Below are 19,790 nucleotides of genomic sequence, written 5' to 3' on the forward strand. Positions count from 1 at the left end.
TAATGAAAGAATGATTGCATTTATACAACACATAATAAACTTTTAACTAAAGTAATGGTAAACTTGAATGAGCTATGACTTACTGTCACCTGGTGACTTTGAGTTTCTGAGCCAAGTCCACAGAACTTGATGACCTCCCTACATTTCTGTTCGTCTGAGATCATGCTGTAAGGTGGAACCAATACTGTCCTAAGGGTGTCAAATCTGGCAACAACAATTGTATATGTACACTCACCTTGAATCATATGTGAAATAATAAAATGTACTAAAATTGAAGGACAAGAGACAAAGGGAAATATATTTAAATATGATTATTTCTTTTATTAATTTTACATTAATTCTAGCACTACATCCAAGAGAAAATTAAAAAAAACATGAGACCAATGGAGCACTTTGCTTACCTGAGCAAAAACCTGAACAATAATCCACAACTCTGACCAAATACCGTATATACCTTCTTTTATTTTTGCATGTAACAAAATTTGTGAAAATGGGGAAAATGGTTAACATTTTTAATTTGCGTCAGTCATTTTTTGCAATTTAAAAAGTTTTTTACAGCAATAATACATAATATAATTTCTGCGCATTCAATAATTTGTAATGTAAAAGTGATCACGAAAAAAAAACAAAAATTAGATTAGCTTCAAAATAACTGGATAAATGGTGTAAATTATAATCAAAAACTTTTTTTAAAATTTCCAATGTTTAATAAATTGTGAGTCAACTTTAAGAAAAACGCCATGTATTTCCTAGACATTTGCAACTTCTCATCATATGCCTCATTAATGTTTGAAGTTTTAAAATAGTAAGACATCAATCAATAAAAAAAACCCCACATAAACACTTAAAATTGGAAACTTTTGTATGAAACCTTTCAATTCTGACTTACACAACAAGAAAGTCCCTAAACTTAAGTCTTGCGCTGTAGCCATGTTTCTTGATCTTTATCGTCTCCGCAATCCCAGTGTACCTCATCTGAGCGAGGACGTACTCGGGGACAAAATGGCGGGGCGTCCGATGGATGTTTGGTCGGATACAGCGGATGATGTGGGGGGATGCTGCCTGGATCTGAGACAAGAGATCCGACAGGGAGTTCTAAACAAGCAGGGAAACTCTGTTATCATTGATTCAAGAACAAGTTCTTCTTATAGCAGGGGATGCTGTCTTTATCACCGTTGAATCAAATTCACATATCATGAAATATCATGTCTTTCACTCTTCAAAAAACTGTTTAATTACTGATAGATAATAATCTATAAGAATAAATAAATTGCAACTGTCGCTAATGCTAAGAAATATTGATAAATATTGGCCAATTTCAGTTAAAAATTAATGACAGCATCGGTCGTTAGTTTTTTGATTCCTTGGGAAGAAAGTTAAAGGGTACACTGGATCTCAATCTAAACATTGTGATTTACAACAAAATCATTTCTCGAGTATTCAATCATAGAAATATATCATAACAACAGACCTTGAAATGGTAGGCCATGGTAGATGGTCCTTTCTTCTCGTAAGGTACCACAGGAGTCACGTTTTTCTGAAATCATTAAAGAGTTACAGTAGTATTCGCAGTGTGGGTCACAATCTTACCTGAGATTAAAGGGAGGTCATTTTTAGGATGCTATATTAATCCATAAAAATAAATAAAGAGTAAATCAGAATTAATCCCCTTTAATGAAAATTATTTAAACTATTTTTCCCTTCATTCGATCATAATCTAAAACATCAGAAACCAGTGCTCTGTTATAACTATAGATAAAAGCTACCCTTACCGTTTTAGATTTGCCTCCCTTGAGTTTCTTAAAAAATTCAAAAGGTGACTGTCTGGATTTTCTGGATCGCTGTTGCCGAGCACTGGGAGCGAGGGAACCAGTCCGGGTCATCCGGCTCTGGAACAGCTCCTTCACCTGGAGGCAGTTACTGGCTAAAGGGAACCAGTTTATATCAGAATTATACATGTATATGTTTCTCTGGCGGAGTGTTAAAGCAATCAAATCTCAATACAAGTACTGAAGTAGCAAAAAAATTGCTCTCTTCTCTTTCTGTCTGTCTTATGATCATCTAGTTTAGATAATATAAAGGGAGCTTACTCTTCATTGTACAGAGCACAGCATTTGGAAGTGTGTCCCGATTTTTCTCAAGCACCCCAATCAGATCATACTTCACAACTCCAGCGTAATGGACGACAGTAAAACTCGGCCCCTTGTCCTTTGGTATCTTGTAAACCTCAGGATATTTTTCTCCTAAATCAGATGAAATAAAGATGAGTACCAGGTAATGTAAAATTTGGTGTTTTTTTGTGTCACAAACTTTATAGATAAGGGGTAAATATATGAGGTTTTTTTAATGAATCAAAATTTTTCTGCAATTTAGAAAATTTCTATCAGCACAAAAATCTACAAATATATTCTGCTTATTGTATTTTTTGTGATGTGAAAGTGATTGCTAAAAAGTGAAGATCAGATCAACTGAGTACATGGTATTGTAAGCGCTCTTAACACAGGGTAATTTTAGCCCCTACACATTATGTTATCATCATAATATTTCTACAATTTGAGTAACTGAACACCTGGACCCTGATGAATATGCCTCACCTGGGCCCTGATGTAGTTTGGTGGCCAGTGAAATATCTGTTCCTTTTGGAAATCGGCTCTCTTCATCTATTATGGCCAGTATTCCAGCATTTCTCTACAAAAATTAACAAAAAACATAATCATTATTTTTTTTGTTTATCAGGAAATTTGTAAAAAAGAGGGTAAATACCGATATAGTACTGACCAGACCTAACCTAATACCAGAGAGGACCCCAACTAAACCCCTGGTTCACCTTCAAATTCAGGGTTTCCTTGGGGTCTCCTTTTTCAAAATTTGCGTCCACTCAGAGTTTACTTTGGGTTTACTCTTGTTTGCTTTTGGGGTCAATTTATGCACTGAAGTGTGAAGCTTCTTTTATCTTACCATCTTTCCGCCAGTAAGCCCTGCCCATTGTATACTGTAAATTCCTAATTAAACGCGAGGAATTAATATCCGCGTAAAATCGCGAGAAGCCCCTCTCGCGAATTTTAAAATCTCGCTTTTAATTTTCAGACATATGTAAACTACATGAAACTATAATAAAATTTCGGCATTCGCGATTTTATGTTCTCCCGATTTGATGGAAAACCGTTGAATCGTGGAATTAAGTACTCGCGTAAAATAAGGAATCTACAGTATTCCAAATACACATGTAGCATGTGCTTTCAGGGGTCTATTTCTGATTGGTATTTACTCTCTGTGTCCACCCTGGGTCTACTCTGTGTTTACTTTGGGTTTACTCTGGGTCTTCACTGGCAAACCTTGAGTAAACCTCGAGCAGACCCCAAAAGTAAGCCCTGCAGGGTTTAGTTGGGGTTTAATTCGGTTGAGTCTGATCGGTTTTGTGTACCTTTTAATTTATAGGATTTAAAAATTCTAATAGCAAACAATACATACAGGATATAACTTGTACAAATCATATCTTTTGCAATATAATCAATAAATAAATAAAAAATTAGATCATCACAAATTTCCTTCTGCTGTTTAACTAGAATTCATGAACTTTAAACACCAAACCTACCTCCATAAAAGTATCAATGATCGGCTGGTTGTTTTTGTAGTTTAGTTCCACCAATGGCACGCCTTCTAACAAGCAGTCCTCTTGCTCCTTCATGAATATGTATTCATTTGCATAGCTTTGCATCTGCTCATTGGCCAGATTGATACACATCTGAAATGTCAGCTAACATGCATGCAAATCAACCTTCTGTTTTTTATTTAATCCCAAAGATTAACAATTTTACCAGATATTATTATAATATTGCTTCATGCTACCATAAATTATATGTTCATGCATGAATCTATGAATCTCTTCAATTTAACTTATCTCTGAAAAAAGCTTTTTTTTTTCTTTTTTTTTGGTAGCAAATGCCCCTCTCTAAACCAAACAATTCAGTAGGCCATTGTTCCTGGATCAAAAGTAACTTCAAATTCAAGTTTTGTCTGGGTGTTTATTTACCAAATGTTAAGTTTCATACTACAAGTTTTATAAATGATGTTTATAGCAAACCAAGGCGACTCCAGTCAAATGCCATGCCCTCTTTCACCTGTTGAAGGTGTGTGTAACAAATTGACTTGGTCGTCAGTGTAATAAATTGTCTTAATCTTCAAGGTAATGCTTTACCTGTTCAAAACTGTTTCTTGTGAAATTCTCAAAACCAAAGATGTCTAGAATCCCAATCTGAAACTTGTCACTACTGAAAGAGTGAAACGAAGAACAAATAAATACATGCATCATGCTGCTAGGACGATTCGTACTCAGTAACATAAATTGTGAAGGTTGGGAAGGTTTTGAAAGGCTGGATTAAACACACGTCAAGATTCCTATATAGACATTTTTTTCTACCAATTATTTTTTCAATATGCATAACTTTCAAGTTAAAGAAAAGTTACATGCATTTAAATTTGAAATACATATCAGGCAAAAAAAATAAATGAAGATTTGTAGCAACAGATAGTAGCTTACTATAGCTTGTTTGTGAGAGCATCATTTAACTAGCAGCCTGTCAGTAATTTTAAGCTTTAAATCATAAGATGATTCATTAAAAAGCTTCATTTACTTATTCCCTCAGCCCTCACATTCAAACAGTATGCCACAAATTGTCCATTAAGACAATGTATCCTCAACTATTGTAGATTTCTTATTAAACGCAAGATTTTAATATCCAATCAAAATTGCAAAAAGCAATTAATCCTCGCAGATTTCAAAATATTGCTTTTATTTTTCTTATGGTCATGACTGATATAATAACATAACAAAAGCAGAGTGCTTGTGATTTTATATTCTTTTGATTTGGTACAAAATAGCGGAATTGAGAAATTAAGTACTCACGTAAAATAAGGAATTTACAGTTCTTACTTCAAGTCACTTTATATCATTTGAAGGGAGAAACTTAATAATGTTTAATACCTAAAATGTTGTAAAAAATTCTGTTGGCTAAAACACTTTTGCATTAAAATATAAAGATTACTGATTTGAGAAATAATGATTTGGCTCTGTAATATTATCTTCTTCCAGATGTTATTCAAAAGACAGCATAAAAATTTCATTAAATATCTTATGAAGTACGAGGTAGCAGGTGCTTTGGCCTATTCATATTGATAACTAGGCTGTTCAACAAAAGTTAATTGTCATTAAGTCAATAAGTTTGAAGTACTGAAGTGTAGAGTGTGCAGTTGAAAAGTAATACCTCTGACAAGACCGGAGAATGCATGCATTACAACAATGACATTACAACAACAATTACCACCAAGTCATGCAGGTAACTGACACCCCAGGTAAACCACTTACCTGGCAGGTAACACTGCACACAACTAGTGAAAAGTGACAGAATCTGAGTCATTAGTTTTCCCATATTACCTACATATCTAAATTTTCATATAAACAATATTTCAATATTGCAAGGCAATATATTAAGTAGGGATGTCAACGAGTACTCGAGTACTCGACTATCGCTTGGTCACGTCGACCACTGTCTAAAATTTTCTTAGTCGATTACTCGTTATGGATTGAAGAAAAAAAATTGAAAACATTTTTTTTCCTAACGCGGCAATTTTTGGGCGTAAAAAAAAAAAGAGTTTTCTTTTCTCAGCATTTTTGATCACGTTACACTCTTTTCCATCGAACGGGTGTCCCTGGTATATTTTTAGGCGGCTAACAATTGATCTCTTTTGAATTTGTAGATCAAATTATTGTTTTGAACAGAAGTACTTAAGCAAACATGTACTTGAAGAGATCATTTGTTGTTCCTCTAATCAGTTATTTATTGGATTAGATGTTTGCATAAATTAAAAATTTAATCATTTCATCTCAAGGCGTTTGTTTTTATAATTATTAACTTTAATTGTTGATTAGGCACGGCACAAGACAATGACTTAACAAGAAACAGATTACATTTGGTTTGCCTAAGATGATACGTAGCTCAATTATGTGTAAGCGTCACAAGAAAAAGAAAAGGTTAAGACATTTGCTAACGGATATTTAGATAAAATACTTTATGATTTATTTGAAATAAAATACATCTAGTGCATATTATCATAAGTTTTTGTATTGTATTATTTATTTGATTTGTAAAGGACACACAGTTTCAAATAAATCAACGAGTACTTGACTGTCGCTCGACTAAAGGCTCCGATTAATCGACTAAGCCAACCGAGTAAAATTGACATCCCTAATATTAAGTTATCTAAAATGTATGCGCTCAACTCTCAGGAAGTTTAACATAAAGTGAATGTCCAAATATCTCTGAAATTAAACACCATCATTGATACAGCTTACATAAAGTGTCTAACCATCCTTTCATGTACGAGGGTTGTTCGGAAATTATTGAGACATTTTCTCTTATTCTTTTAATAAAAAAGATAAACTCTTGAAATTTCACCAAAACGTAAATCAGGATAGAGATTATCAATGTGAAAAGTTTCCTGTCCATGGCATGAAAAGATCATTCATGGTAAGCTGACCAACTTGCCATCGTCCAGTGACCCGGCGCAACGGCAAACTTTTTGCAACGTCATTTTATCGCTTCTTATTGCTTCTGTGTTTTAAACACCTTATAAACGAACAGAAATAATAATTATTCTTTATTTTTCATCTTTTGTTTTCATTTCAAGATGTCATCATTTACATTTTCTCTCATTCTTGGTTTTTTTTTTTTTGGGGGGGGGGGGGGGGTCGAGTTATTTTTACCCGAAAGTCTAATTACTGTGAATGTCTCCTGCAGTCATTTTTTATATATATTTTAAAATTGTTGACAACGGTTAGTGTGTCAAAAGTACTTGATAATTAATCCCTTTGGCCTAATTCTAGTTAAACAATCAGTGAAAAAATAGGATGAACTCAAGCTCTATACCTTGTCTTGTCATCGTATAGTTATTTTAAGCAATTGCGTGGCCTTAAAAGGTCTTCTTCTGATATTTCCACCAGTTTGACGGTTTTCAATGCGCCGCCATAACGTCAAAATTCAATGTAAAGTCGTTCTCAGATTTTTATTGTTTGGTAAATATGTGTGTACCATATTCGTATTTCAACTCGAACATCAGTGAAACTTAATCAAAAGTTAGTCGCAGAGAATAGCAAAATGAACATATTTAATTTGATTTCTTTAATCATTAACTGTAATTCTACGGACACTTATAAAATAGATGTTAAAGTTGTTAAATCTCCAAGTTCATGGCTGTGCCGGGTACCCTGACCACCGACTTGTTTATATATCGTTGTAAACAAAATATCAAATATTCTTTTTATATTACTTTGTTTTATTATTTGTTGGCGTTTCTTCAGTGACTATACCAATTTTCACCAAAATTCGTCAATTAGAAAAGAAAATATTCGAGTTGTCTCAATAATTTCCGAACAACCCTCGTATATGATTAATGCAAAGTTAGAACAGATTTGACATTTAACTGCCTGAATCCTATAAGCTTGGGACAGACAGCCCCTGACTATGAGGGAAGAACCTGGGGTCTATGAGACTGTGGGGGGTGTACCTGGGGTCTATGGGGTGGATCATCTGGTTAATCCCGTTGACGATCCAGCTGAACAGTCGGCCATAGACGGCTTTAGCGAGCGCGTCCCTACAGTCCCCGGCCTGCTGTCTGGTCCGGTCCTTTCTTATCTGTTCCCCTGTCAAAAAATTAACTTATCTCAGAATTATGACGGAGGACACTATCTCAGTTAATTATCTCAGAATCAAGAGAGGGTACACTACCTCAGTGAATAATCTCATATTAAGACAGGATACACTATCTCAGTGAATAATCTCAGAATCAAGACAGAGTACACTATCTCAGTGAATAATCTCAGAATCAAGACAAGGTACACTTTCTCAGTAAATAATCTCAGAATCAAGACAGAGTACACTATCTCAGTGAATAATCTCAGAATCAAGACAGAGTACACTATCTTAGTGAATAATCTCAGAATCAAGACAGAGTACACTGTCTCAGTGAATAATCTCAGAATCAAGTAGATGTACACTATCTCAGTGAATAATCTTAGAATCAAGACAGGATACACTATCTCAGTGAATAATCTCAGAATCAAGACAGGGTACACTATTACATTGAATAATCTCAGAATCAAGACAGAGTACACTATCTTAGTGAATAATCTCAGAATCAAGTAGATGTACACTATCTCAGTGAATAATCTTAGAATCAAGACAGGATACACTATCTCAGTGAATAATCTCAGAATCAAGACAGGGTACACTATTACATTGAATAATCTCAGAATCAAGACAGGGTACACTATCTCAGTGAATTATCTCAGAATCAAGCACGGATACACTTTCTCAGTAAATAATCTCAGAATCAAGACAGGGTACACTATCTCAGTGAATAATCTCAGAATCAAGACAGGGTACACTATCTAAGTGAATAATCTCAGAATCAAGACAGGGTACACAATCTCAGTGAATAATGGAGTACACAATCTTAGTGAATATTAGAGTATACTTTCTAAGTGAATAATAAAAACATAAATGTAGGCTAATTTAAACTTAAGGCTGGACATCAAAGAGCAGGTCATAAAACAAAGACAAGCTCACTTTGGATCTTTTGATTTCAGACTTACTTTACAAGATATTTTCCTTTTGGAAAAGATGCTGAGATCAAAAGTGAGTTTGTCAATGTTATATGGCCTTAATGCTAGATTAGACTTACCTCTTGTTACAGTGAACTCAGATACTAGGGCAGATCCCAACTCTTCACTGGGCACCTCCAACATCTCGGAGACTAAAAACAAATCATCCAAATTTAGTTAACATATCCACTGTGATTTAAAATGTCTTAAATTTGTAGAAAAGTGTCTTCTTTTTAATTTCATTAGTCAGATCAAACCTAAGTCAAGTTGGTCTGGGTTGGCAATGGTTGCTGCATCATGGTTTCCATGACTACCAAATGTGACATCACCAAGATGAAGAAGAGCGGCCAAGAGCTGAAGTATTTTCTGGATTTCCTAATGACAATAATCCAAAGGATTTCAAACATTTGGAAAATTTCATAACTTCATGTACAGTTAATTGGTTTGAGTGTTTATGCTTCGAATTTCAATGATTTAAAAGAAAGTAAGCTTTGCTTAAGTAGTTTATTATATTTGAGGTAAAACCTCAAGACGATCCTTCATGAGTGACTTACATCGGAGGTGAATCCTATATACTGCAGACATTGCTTCAGCTCCCAGAACTTCTCCTTGTTGTTTGTATTAATCCGACTCTTCACGTCCGCCCCCCCCTGTGCCAGATACCTGAGGGATCACAAACAAAACATTCAGGGTCCTATTCAGAGGTTTATTTATTACTTTTATAGTATCAGTAATGGCTTTCACACCTCTATTAACATAGGAAGGTTCTTGCTTTGAGATGGCCTTTTCATTCAAGAGTTTTATTGAAATTAGTTGATACAGACTAATTAGTCCATATTTCTATGCTTTAAGATGATGGGGTACATGTATTTACAAAAATGAGTATGTTTTGGGATGTTCTTGGATTAATAAGTACATAACATACCTGTGTTCTGAGATATTCTTGAATCAATAAAAAGTACATGACATACCTGTGTTTTGAGATGTCATGCAGGTGATAAAGGTTAGCTTCCTCAGGTGAAATCCCAGAAAACATCCAGTAAAAGATGTGAAAGCTTAGCTCCCCCTCGCCTCGTAAAACCACCCTGGATTTCTCTAACAAGAACTCTGTCAGATTGGCTAATAACAAAAAAACGACATCAAATCATTAAACATTCTGGAAGAATTTGGAATTTTTAGACTAGCTGGAAACAAGAAATTCATAATGACTGATCAAAAAACAGTCTAGTTAGTTCCTACCTCCAACAATTCTTCCCTTTCCATTAAAGCTGAGCTGCATAAACTTGGCGAATCGACTTGAATTAGAGTTCACCACAGTTCTGGCATTGCCAAAGGCTTCCAAGACAGGGTTCACCTGTAAGACCAAACTACATTTGTCATACCTGTATATCTGGTCATTTTCATGCATACCTGTGATTATGTGATATCTTTGACATATCTGTGATATCTTGAACATACCTGTGATACATTGAACATACCTGTAAAATCTTGAACATATGTAAAATTTTGAACATACCTGTGATATCTTGAGCATACTTGAGACATACCTGTGATATATTGGACATTCATATGATGTTCAAGCATACTGTGATATCCTGAACATACCTGTGATATCTTGCTGTTGAGGTTGCTTTCATCACTCCCTGCAATGAACACTAGGTGCTGTATGAGATATTTACACGTCTCCGTTTTTCCGGCACCACTTTCTCCGGAGATGACGCAGCATTGAGAGGTCTGTGTAGAGAGCATACAATCGTGAGCGCGCTCCGCTACTTTATACACGTGTGGAGGTAAGGGGGCAGAACTCTTACCATGGTATCTCTGAGACACCTAGAAGATTAAAAAAAGAACACATTATAAAGGAAAATCTGCTACTAAATTTAACAAGGTGGTCTATTGTTAGGTTATGGTTGTTGAAAATCAAAATTTCAGAAATTTTTGTGATTATCAGCCAAAATTACCTGCCTGTGAACAGTTTAGGAATTTGCTCCAAAAATAAGTTTTAAAATATCCATATTTACGTTAATATGTCCTTCATCTTATTCATGTCTTACCTCTTTAGAATAAATGTACATTTCTGTAAAAGGGTTGACAGCAATCAAAATGTCTCCTATAAGGGTCTGAAAGATTAGAACAAAACTGTCAGAGCACTGAACAAAATACAATAATCTTTGAAATAAAGAAAGGATCTTCACATCTGATTGGTTGAAATAACCTGATATCAATATATGTGAGAATTCTGTTTGGTTGAAATAACAGATGTCAATATAGAATTCTGATTGGCTGAATTAACAATTGTTAATATAAAATTCTGCTTGGTTGAAATATACAGAGATAAACTTACATAGATCTGACCAGCAGTGAACCTTTCCTGGATACTTTCTAGGGCTGATTTCTCCGAGATAACAGCAAGATCTGTGAGATTGTCCGACTCCATTACCGGAGGAAGCTGAGTCTGTTAATCATGAAACATTTTTCAACTTAGATCAGAGAAAACCTGGTTATCCCACTTTTCCTTTCAAAGATCCAAGAGAGTAATTCAAAACATAACGTGCTTCATGTTTACTTTTATTGAATTTAGAATAAATTACCGAATATCCGGAATGTTCGCAATGATCTAATTTTCACTTTTTTCTTGATCACTCTTACATCACAAAATATTCAATAAGCAGAAATGTTATCTGCTATTGTTTGTTATAAAAAAATTTCAAATCGCAAAAAAGACTGAAGCTAATAAAAAATTTACACATTTTTACAAATTTTTTGACATGCATTAAAAAAAAACCGGATATCGTCAGTGCAATATTCAATATCAAGATTGATTGACATAGAGCATGTATATACCTTGGATTCATCCACATTCCGCCATAATTTGGAGACGTATATTTCCTCGTAGACATCATCTACTGTCTGAGTGACATCAGTGTCGTCTGCTCCCAGTGTGACATAACTGTCGTCTGCTCTGATGACTTCCTGTGCCTGGTTCACACTCTCCTCCCTCTGCCTCAGCTCCAGCATCTCGTCTTCTTTGGCGATCGTTGTGTGACGAGGGCGACTGGAATTTGTGATACATGTAATTGATACCAACTTTCTAGAGCTTTTTTATACTGAGTGATGTGAAATACTCTTCTCTAACTGTAGAACTACACAAGACTTACACATTTTTGCTGTTGATGCGCACAAGATGACCCATCATGGTCTCTTCATCAGCGTCTATGTCAGCATCATCATCCAGATTATCGGGTAGCTCTGAGTCTCGCCATGATGACAGTTTCCTCTGCTTCCTCTCAGCTTTGGTCAGCAGAGCGCGGATTTCGTTATTGGTGGTGACTTGTGAGGGGGTACAGCCGACGGAGTCCGACATCAGAGGATCTGCCCCAGACCTCAGCAGTGTCTGGACAACCCTCATCTACACCCAACACCAAAAATACTGTTAACAACTTTAACTCCCAGGACTGCTATTTGCAATTTACTCACTTCAAGTGATCTTAGAAACAAAGCCTTGGTATAATAGATTTTAAAAAACTACAGGATTGTCAGCGACAAGAAACAATGTCCTATGTTCAAAATAGGACATACCGGTACTTGCAAACATAGCAAAAATTTCTGGCAGCTGAATAAAAGTTGACTTTACTAATTACCTGGTTATATCTGGCTGCAATATGAAGAGACGTCCATCCATCATTATCTGCTTGGTTGACGTCAGCTCCATGCTTCAGAAGCAGTCGTATGACCTTTCTGTACCCATTGGCACAGGCAATATGGAGCTACAAGACAAAGCCAATGAAAAGGGTAGAATTCAGCATCTTCCACATACCAGTCATCAAGGAATGATAACTACTGTTGAGCAAAATATCTTTATATATCATAAAAAATATTTAGTGTTTAGAATCTCAAATCTGCTAATTCTACTGGTGAACTACATTTGCATCATTAAAAAGTCATTTGGGCCAATTTTTGTGGACCGTAATCTTTTTTTCAGGTTCATGGGGTTGTAATTTTGTGGAGAAACAGTATTAATAAATTTTCACTATGTTCCATAGTTTGTTCAGGATTTAGTTTTATCAGTTAGGATGACCCACTAAATCCACAAAAATTTGCTTGACCACCACAAATTCCAATGATTCCATGGTATATCTTACCAGGGTGATTCCGTTTTCATTCTCCTTGTTTGGATTCCCTCCATGAGAGAGGTGGTCCTTGACCTCAGTGAACATTTCCAGGGGAACCTTCAATCGGACCTCCTGTAGGTCTTTCTCACTGATGCCTGATTGAAATTGAATAAAAATTGGTTTACATAAACTGCAAGTAGCTCCCTTTTTTGTACAGTTTGATTCAAACGTGTTTTCACACAATGAACATAATGTAGGCACATATGCTATGAAAAGTGGGTAGTTTAAAATATTTTGATTGAAAAAATTCCGTAGAATTCCCGAGAGTTCAAATTATAGAACAATAAAACCTGTGTACAAAATGTATTACTGCTGAAACTCTGAATAACTACCTTTACTCTCCATGTGTTGCTGCATTATCTCCCTTGTTTCTGAGTCCTCTGGAGCATGGTCATGCGGAAAAAACCCATCCACATCCAAACGCGTGGCATCACCCCCATTCTACAGCATTGTGAAAGTCAGAACTAATGTTACTGGTTACACTTTGAAACTCCAATAGAGTTACATTATATAAATAGTGCCTGTTTGGGAGGGTAACTGTTGAAAATGACGTCCCTCGAAAACCATTGTCAACCTCCGCTTCGCGTTGGTTGACAATGGTTTTCGAGGGGTGTCATTTTCAACAGTTACCCTCCCTAACAGGCACTATTTTTTTTATTATACTGAATGTCCTAATTTTAGAGAAAATTTTACGTGCTTTTATATAGAAATGAAGTGAATTTTACAGCGAACCGTACGCGCATAATTTACTCGCATGTAACAATTTGTTTTGTTATACTTTCATGTTAAATACTGAAATCTGATTGGTTTAGACGCAGTTCATTATCTGTTTTATTACCCTCAGCGTTAGCAACGCACTTAGCAACAGGTAACATTACGAATTGTTACATGCGCGAAAATCATGCGCATACGGTTCGCCTTAGAATTCACGTTATTCCTATCTAAAAGCAGTAGTGTTTTCTTTAAAATTAAGACATTCAGTATAACCAAATAAATAGTGCCTGTTTGGGAGGATAACAGATGAAATTGACACCCCTCGAAAACCATTGTCAACCTCCGCTTCGCGTCGGTTGACAATGGTTTTCTCGGGGTGTCAATTTCAACTGTTACCCTCCCAAACAGGCACTATTTATATAGTGTTACCCGTTGCCAAGTGTGTTGCTAAGGCTGAGGGTAATAGAACGGATTATCAACTGCGTTTAAACCAATCAGATTTCAGTATTTAACATGAAAGTATAATAAAATATATTGTATCCCTCTTGGTAACTATACTATCATTATAAAGGTATTCTACTCTACTGTTATAGGTACATTGGCTGTTGTAAAATGCTTTGGGTATTTTATATCCATGTTTAACTTCAGGAATTATTCATTAGAACATATCCAACATATAAGCAGTCTTAAGTTGATGTAGAATGCGTTGCATCTAACTTCAATCCCTTTTAAGTGTAAATTTCACACGTAAAAACAGAATAACTATACTGTGGAATCATTAAATTTCGTGGGGGCCAATTTTCGTGGATTGCTTAAATTTTACAGGATCGTGGGGACGTAATTTCGTGTATTCTTTTAAACCTACGGAGGAAATATGACTTTATTGCCATAATTTAATAATTCGTGGAGGATGTTAATTCGTGGATGAGAGGTACCCACGAATTCCACGAAAATTGAGCCACCACGAAATCTAATGATTCCACAGTACATGGTATGAGAACAAGAGAATGAGATGGAGAATCAAAGGATTGAGACTTACATTGAGGATTAGATGGACCATGTCCACGGCCTGGCAGTGACAAGCCATGTGTAATGGCGTCCAGCCATCCACGTCCCCTGCATTGATGTTCACGCCCTCACGAATCAACAGCTCAGCGGCCGAATAGTTCTCCTCCTCCACACACTGAAACAAATTTATCATAACTTGTCATTATCAATACTACTGTATACAGGGGTATTTTTGCCCCATTTTATTTTTGCCCTTCTACTCTTGCAAACAGTTTCTCCCCGTCTTGAATTTGCCCAGACACAGTTGTGTTTAAAAAGAGATAATTTGAGCCAATGCAATTCGCCCGGTCTTAAATTCACTTGTAGACAAGAAGGGTGAAAAAATAAAACGGGGGCAAATGTTTCCCTGTATACAGTATCAGTTATCCTCAAAAGCTGGTAAAATTCAATTTATTCTCATTACTTGTAAATTTTCAAAAAAGTAATAATCTTCAAAACTCAAAAGCCGGTAATTGAAAGATTAATTTATAAATCATAGAATCATCATAAACAAGGTCAAGGATTGTCATGAAGGTCAAGGTCAAGACTTACTTTATGCAATAAGGATGTGTCATTGCCGGTCACAAAGTTCTTGTCCACTCCTTGGTTCAGGAGCCGAGCAACTGTAAAATTTGATTTATGGTCACTTAAATTAATTGTGAATTTTAACATAATTAATGAGCAATTTACCAATTGGATTTTAAAAAGCTGATTTAATGCAAGTGCTCCCTGATTCTCATCACATTTACAGATGAAATTTTATTCCTACAGAATTTTCAAAGACTGCTAAATCCTAAAACACCAAAAAATGGATCAATGCTGAAGACATTGTAATTGTACCCTCTCTATCTGATGAAAAGTAAAGACATAGTACCCTCTCTATCTAATAATAAGTAATGACATTTTATTTAATTTATAGTAATGAAATTGTACCCTCTCTATCATTAAAGCTCTCCACAGCTTCCTGCAGTAGAAAGATTTTCTGAAACTCAACCCTGGTTTTCTTCTGGTTTTCCTTGCGCTCTCTCCGGACGCTCCCCTGTTTGATGTGGTCCAGGTAACGCTTCACCTGCTCCTTCCGTAGCTGTCTGGTGACCTTTTGGCGGTGAGGGGTAGACAGAGACTGTAGAATGGACTGTTCCATCTTCTGTCTGGTCACAAGGACCTAATATTGTATTCCAACTTTTAAATAAATTATCATCAGTTATAAGATTCTGCATCAGCACTGCACTGTAAGACTTTAAAATACTGTAAATATGGATATTTTCATGTGTTCTAAATAAAGCTATTCCATTTTTAAAGTCACATCTGTTTGCATTACCGGCACTTGGCAAAAACATATATCTTACCTCCTGCTAAATTGTAAGGAAATCATTGGTTAACAGCAGTCACGTGGAGACCATTTGTATCCCATACGTAGTCAGTACAAAAATATTACCCCCTTTGAGCATTATGACGTCATTTTAGAGCATTATGACATCAGGTTTCGTAATCAAATTGAAACATGTAATATTAATATAAAAGCTTGATTTTCATTGTTTTATTTACTTTTTATCATTAAAAAAAGGCAGTCGGTAAGATATAATCGTTAGATGGTTTGTAGTAGGCCTAATATGGTTTATACATGGTCAGTAAATTCCATATGGGGGCTCAAGCTCCGCTCTCACCCCATATGGAATTTACTGTATAAACCATATTAGGTAAACAACAAACCATGTACTGTGGTTTCATCAATATTCATTGAATACCAATTTTCGTTGATTTTGATTTTAAGTTTATCCATGAAATTAAATATTCATTGAACTGCAACTTCTACTAAGATTTTGTATTGATAGGGTCATTGGTCACGAATTTACATATCCTTGAAACTGTGATTTTCACTTTAATTATCCACGAAAATTGATATCCTTGAATATTAATGAAACCACAGTAACCAATAATACATGTATATGTATTCCTTTAAAAAACACAGTTTGAGAGTGAATATTTACAGAACTTTTAAAATAACCAAGGAATGAAATAAATCAATATAAATATCTTGCTTTTAAACTCTCTCATTCTGAGTGGGGAGAATAGGAATCCAATCCTGACATTAAGGATCATTTACCTTTGTTAAAGGGAAATTACTCTGAGAAAGACTGTTTTTCTTTTAAAAATAGCTAGTCATTTTCTGTCATCTTTCATTCTGCGAGGTATTCTGAACTATTGCGCACTTGATTAAAGGTCTGTATCACGACACTAATGTTCACCAACATTTAAATGGACAAATATCCTAGGAAACACCTTTTCTTATCTAATGACTCAAATGCATCATTATTGATCATGTTTTAAATTTAGGAGGAAGATGTTGAAATCACTAAAGACTTGACCTTGAAGTAAAAGAAAAATGTCCAAAAAAGGGCACTGAGCTATCATCATGATACAATCACATTGATTTATGGGGCAACAAATAAGCTGAATATTACTGTAAAAACCAGGAATCATTGTTAGAAACATACAAAAGCATGCTTTTATATAATGAAGGCATGGAGTTGTGTCTGCAGTGGAATAAATTTAAATATTTTTACAATAAAAAAAAAATAATTCCACAATATATCTAGTTATAGTCTGAATCACCTTAGTGTTTGAGTAAACCAGATTAAAAATAATTTACAGGGACGTACTGGCACCACCAACTGCTTTTTGGAGTATGTAAAAATTTAGAATTTGAAATGAAATTGAACGAAATGAAGACAAAAAAATGAAGTTAGAGACTACACTACCCCCCCCCCCCCCATTAGAATTTTCATGATTCTGGGAACTCCTTTTCTCTGGGCTTTTTTGGGAGTTGATTTTAATCAACTCTCTTATGCAGTTACTCTAGCAAACCGAAACTGAAACAGTGTTTGCACCTAAGCACAAATCATCACCGCTGACAAGACTTAGTTCTTTAAAATAATCGATAAATTCGATGTTATGTACGCTGAAGCATTATTTTTTTTAAAGGAAACTTATTCATAAATACCTTGGAAATAGTCAGATTTTAAATGGTACGAACAATTAGAAGTTTTTTGCTGTCGTATGTATTCCTACGCCAGAGTTCCACATAGTCTCGCAATCTCTCACCAGAGGGCGTATTACGCTGTGCTTCAACAGTTAGTGAAGCTTGCGGAACGCGCCCTCTGGTGATCGTTGATTTTAAAATAAATAATGTTTGATAAAATCAACTCCAATCAGTACATCAGTACTTTGATTTTTTCTTGTCAAGATTTTTTTGATGAGTCTGCCCCCCCCCCCTTTCAAAAACGATGCCTTCGTACCTGGTTAACCCTTATAATTAAACTATCCAAATTATGACAGTTCTTAAAATCCTGTTGTTCAGATGACTCATTGTTAGGAAAATATTCAGCATGTCAGTTTGGACTGAAACTAATCAATCATATGATTAAAGAGACAAAAAATTTAGCCTATAAATCTAACCTCCTACCCCCTACTAACCCCAGCCACTGGCTCTTTGGAGTGTCAAGAAAACACCTCTCTGGTTACCCCCCCCCCCCTTCCCCCTGATTCAATGTCCTGAATTACCCGTTCGTAATGTATAGACCCGCTGCCTCTAGTTTCTGACACTGTTTACGTATCTTACCAATAACACTTCCTGCTTGGTCTGGGTACTGAGTCTGGGACCGCCTCACTGCCTGACAGCTTCAGGCCGCTTCACAGACATAGCCCCACTATAATCAGTCTCCTCGATCAGAATTTATCTAGCTTCTGAAACTTCTAGTCCTCTTCCTGAATCCCATCAGCGATTGTTGTGTATTGTCACGGGTGTACTGACGTCGCGCTCGACCGAGCACCCAGCGGTTAGCGCAGTAAACACAGACACGTGCTTTCCAAATCCCCCCTTAATGTTCGTGACTTCAGTGTCCATTTAAATTCGCATACACATGTACTTTGTTAGAATAATAAAGTCCCTCAGTAAAACATTCTTGGGAAATAACACCTTGATTTCTCAATACTCTCTTACTGGTGCACGTTCAACATGCTCGCCGGCTGACTAATGAATTTTAAAAAATTATTTTTTTCATTTTCATGTCTCTCGTTTTTTAAAACTTGAAATAGCTGCTCAAGTCATAGTTATACATAGGAATGAAAATGAAACTGGCAGCATCAGAGAGATATGGGGGCTATATACTGCATGTCATATGTTCAAGTAGCACGCCCCCACTCCCACCCCCAGACATCAAAACAGAACATTAATTTTATTTTCTAATTTAGAGAGCCCAGAGCCGACAAGTATGAAATTATCATTATTACAACCCTAAGGAAAGATATGCCAATGAATTGTATAATAATTAGCACATTGACAAGGCTCACTCCAACATTGATCAGATCTTGTACAATTTTAGTTAAAAGGGATAAATTTAAAAAGTGTAGGACTACTTTAACATGTTTTTATTTACATTTGTCCACAGAATTTACAATTTCCTTGTCTTCTGTAAAGATCGAGTAACCAAACTTGTGAATATATCAGTGTGGTACGTGGTGTACAGAGAGAAATAAAAAAAAAAGAACTTAAAGGAAGTAAAATCAGATCATCGGAGTTCCGTTCCAAGAAAACACAACATATTTTTAGAATATAGATATATCATAAGATTTGCGTGTGGATTCAGTTCCTGTTTACAACTTCAATTTCATGCACATGTAAACCAACGCCTACCTTTGGACACAAAATGTGCGTCTCTCTCTCTCTCTCTCTCTCTCTGGCGGAAGTTTTTTTTCTTCTTCCGCTGGTTGAATTAAAAAGTGCCCTTCCTCCCTCCTCTCTCTCTCTCTCTCTCTCTCTCTCTCTCTCTCTCTCTCTCTAACTGATCAGCCTCTGGAGGAATTTTTTTTTCTTTCGCTGGTTGAACTAAAAAGTGCTTCTCTCTCTCTCTCTCTTTCTATCTCTCTCTCCTCCTTTCTTTCTCAAACTACCCAAAATCTTGGTACAAACGAACTCTGGCAGAAATTCTTTTCTTTTTCTCCTGGTTTGTTCAACAAGTAAGTGTACAATTTTTCAATTTCTTTATTTACCAATTAAGGGCCCTCAAGGGGCAACATGAAGATTGTACAAGTGCAGAGGCGGATCCAGCGATTTGGAAAAGGGGGGGGGGGGTTCCAATTGATGATAATCAATACGTGCAAAATTCATTATTTGTCAATAAACAAGGCCTTTTGAA

The 19,790-nt window shown here is 35.7% G+C and overlaps 1 protein-coding gene across 10 annotated transcripts in view; it reads right to left on the reverse strand.

The window, feature by feature from the left end:
* The window catches only part of LOC128179622 (unconventional myosin-XVI-like), a 43,672-nt gene extending 25,047 nt beyond the window's left edge, over positions 1 to 18,625 (reverse strand). For 4 of the 10 annotated variants that reach the window (XM_052847111.1, XM_052847117.1, XM_052847116.1 and 1 more), the window contains exons 1-26: positions 18,215 to 18,623; positions 15,526 to 15,757; positions 15,145 to 15,215; positions 14,585 to 14,728; positions 13,164 to 13,272; positions 12,802 to 12,926; positions 12,301 to 12,426; positions 11,818 to 12,068; positions 11,504 to 11,714; positions 11,004 to 11,114; positions 10,714 to 10,779; positions 10,265 to 10,489; positions 9,899 to 10,013; positions 9,631 to 9,778; positions 9,214 to 9,322; positions 8,917 to 9,034; positions 8,740 to 8,811; positions 7,564 to 7,699; positions 4,199 to 4,271; positions 3,596 to 3,745; positions 2,595 to 2,688; positions 2,091 to 2,243; positions 1,773 to 1,924; positions 1,472 to 1,537; positions 890 to 1,095; positions 84 to 204 (exon numbers count right to left, since the gene is read on the reverse strand). In XM_052847111.1, coding sequence (XP_052703071.1) covers positions 84 to 204; positions 890 to 1,095; positions 1,472 to 1,537; positions 1,773 to 1,924; positions 2,091 to 2,243; positions 2,595 to 2,688; positions 3,596 to 3,745; positions 4,199 to 4,271; positions 7,564 to 7,699; positions 8,740 to 8,811; positions 8,917 to 9,034; positions 9,214 to 9,322; positions 9,631 to 9,778; positions 9,899 to 10,013; positions 10,265 to 10,489; positions 10,714 to 10,779; positions 11,004 to 11,114; positions 11,504 to 11,714; positions 11,818 to 12,068; positions 12,301 to 12,426; positions 12,802 to 12,926; positions 13,164 to 13,272; positions 14,585 to 14,728; positions 15,145 to 15,215; positions 15,526 to 15,736 — 3,363 coding nt within the window. In that variant the 5' untranslated portion in view covers positions 15,737 to 15,757; positions 18,215 to 18,623. Of the gene's footprint in view, positions 1 to 83; positions 205 to 889; positions 1,096 to 1,471; positions 1,538 to 1,772; positions 1,925 to 2,090; positions 2,244 to 2,594; positions 2,689 to 3,595; positions 3,746 to 4,198; positions 4,272 to 7,563; positions 7,700 to 8,739; positions 8,812 to 8,916; positions 9,035 to 9,213; positions 9,323 to 9,630; positions 9,779 to 9,898; positions 10,014 to 10,264; positions 10,490 to 10,713; positions 10,780 to 11,003; positions 11,115 to 11,503; positions 11,715 to 11,817; positions 12,069 to 12,300; positions 12,427 to 12,801; positions 12,927 to 13,163; positions 13,273 to 14,584; positions 14,729 to 15,144; positions 15,216 to 15,525; positions 15,775 to 18,214 lie in introns of all 10 variants that reach the window. The other 6 variants (XM_052847112.1, XM_052847118.1, XM_052847109.1 and 3 more) reach the window with 4 other exon arrangements.
* Positions 18,626 to 19,790: the final 1,165 nt, after the last annotated feature.

This window comes from Crassostrea angulata, chromosome 4, assembly GCF_025612915.1.
Source record: "Crassostrea angulata isolate pt1a10 chromosome 4, ASM2561291v2, whole genome shotgun sequence".
NCBI lineage: Eukaryota > Metazoa > Mollusca > Bivalvia > Ostreida > Ostreidae > Magallana > Magallana angulata.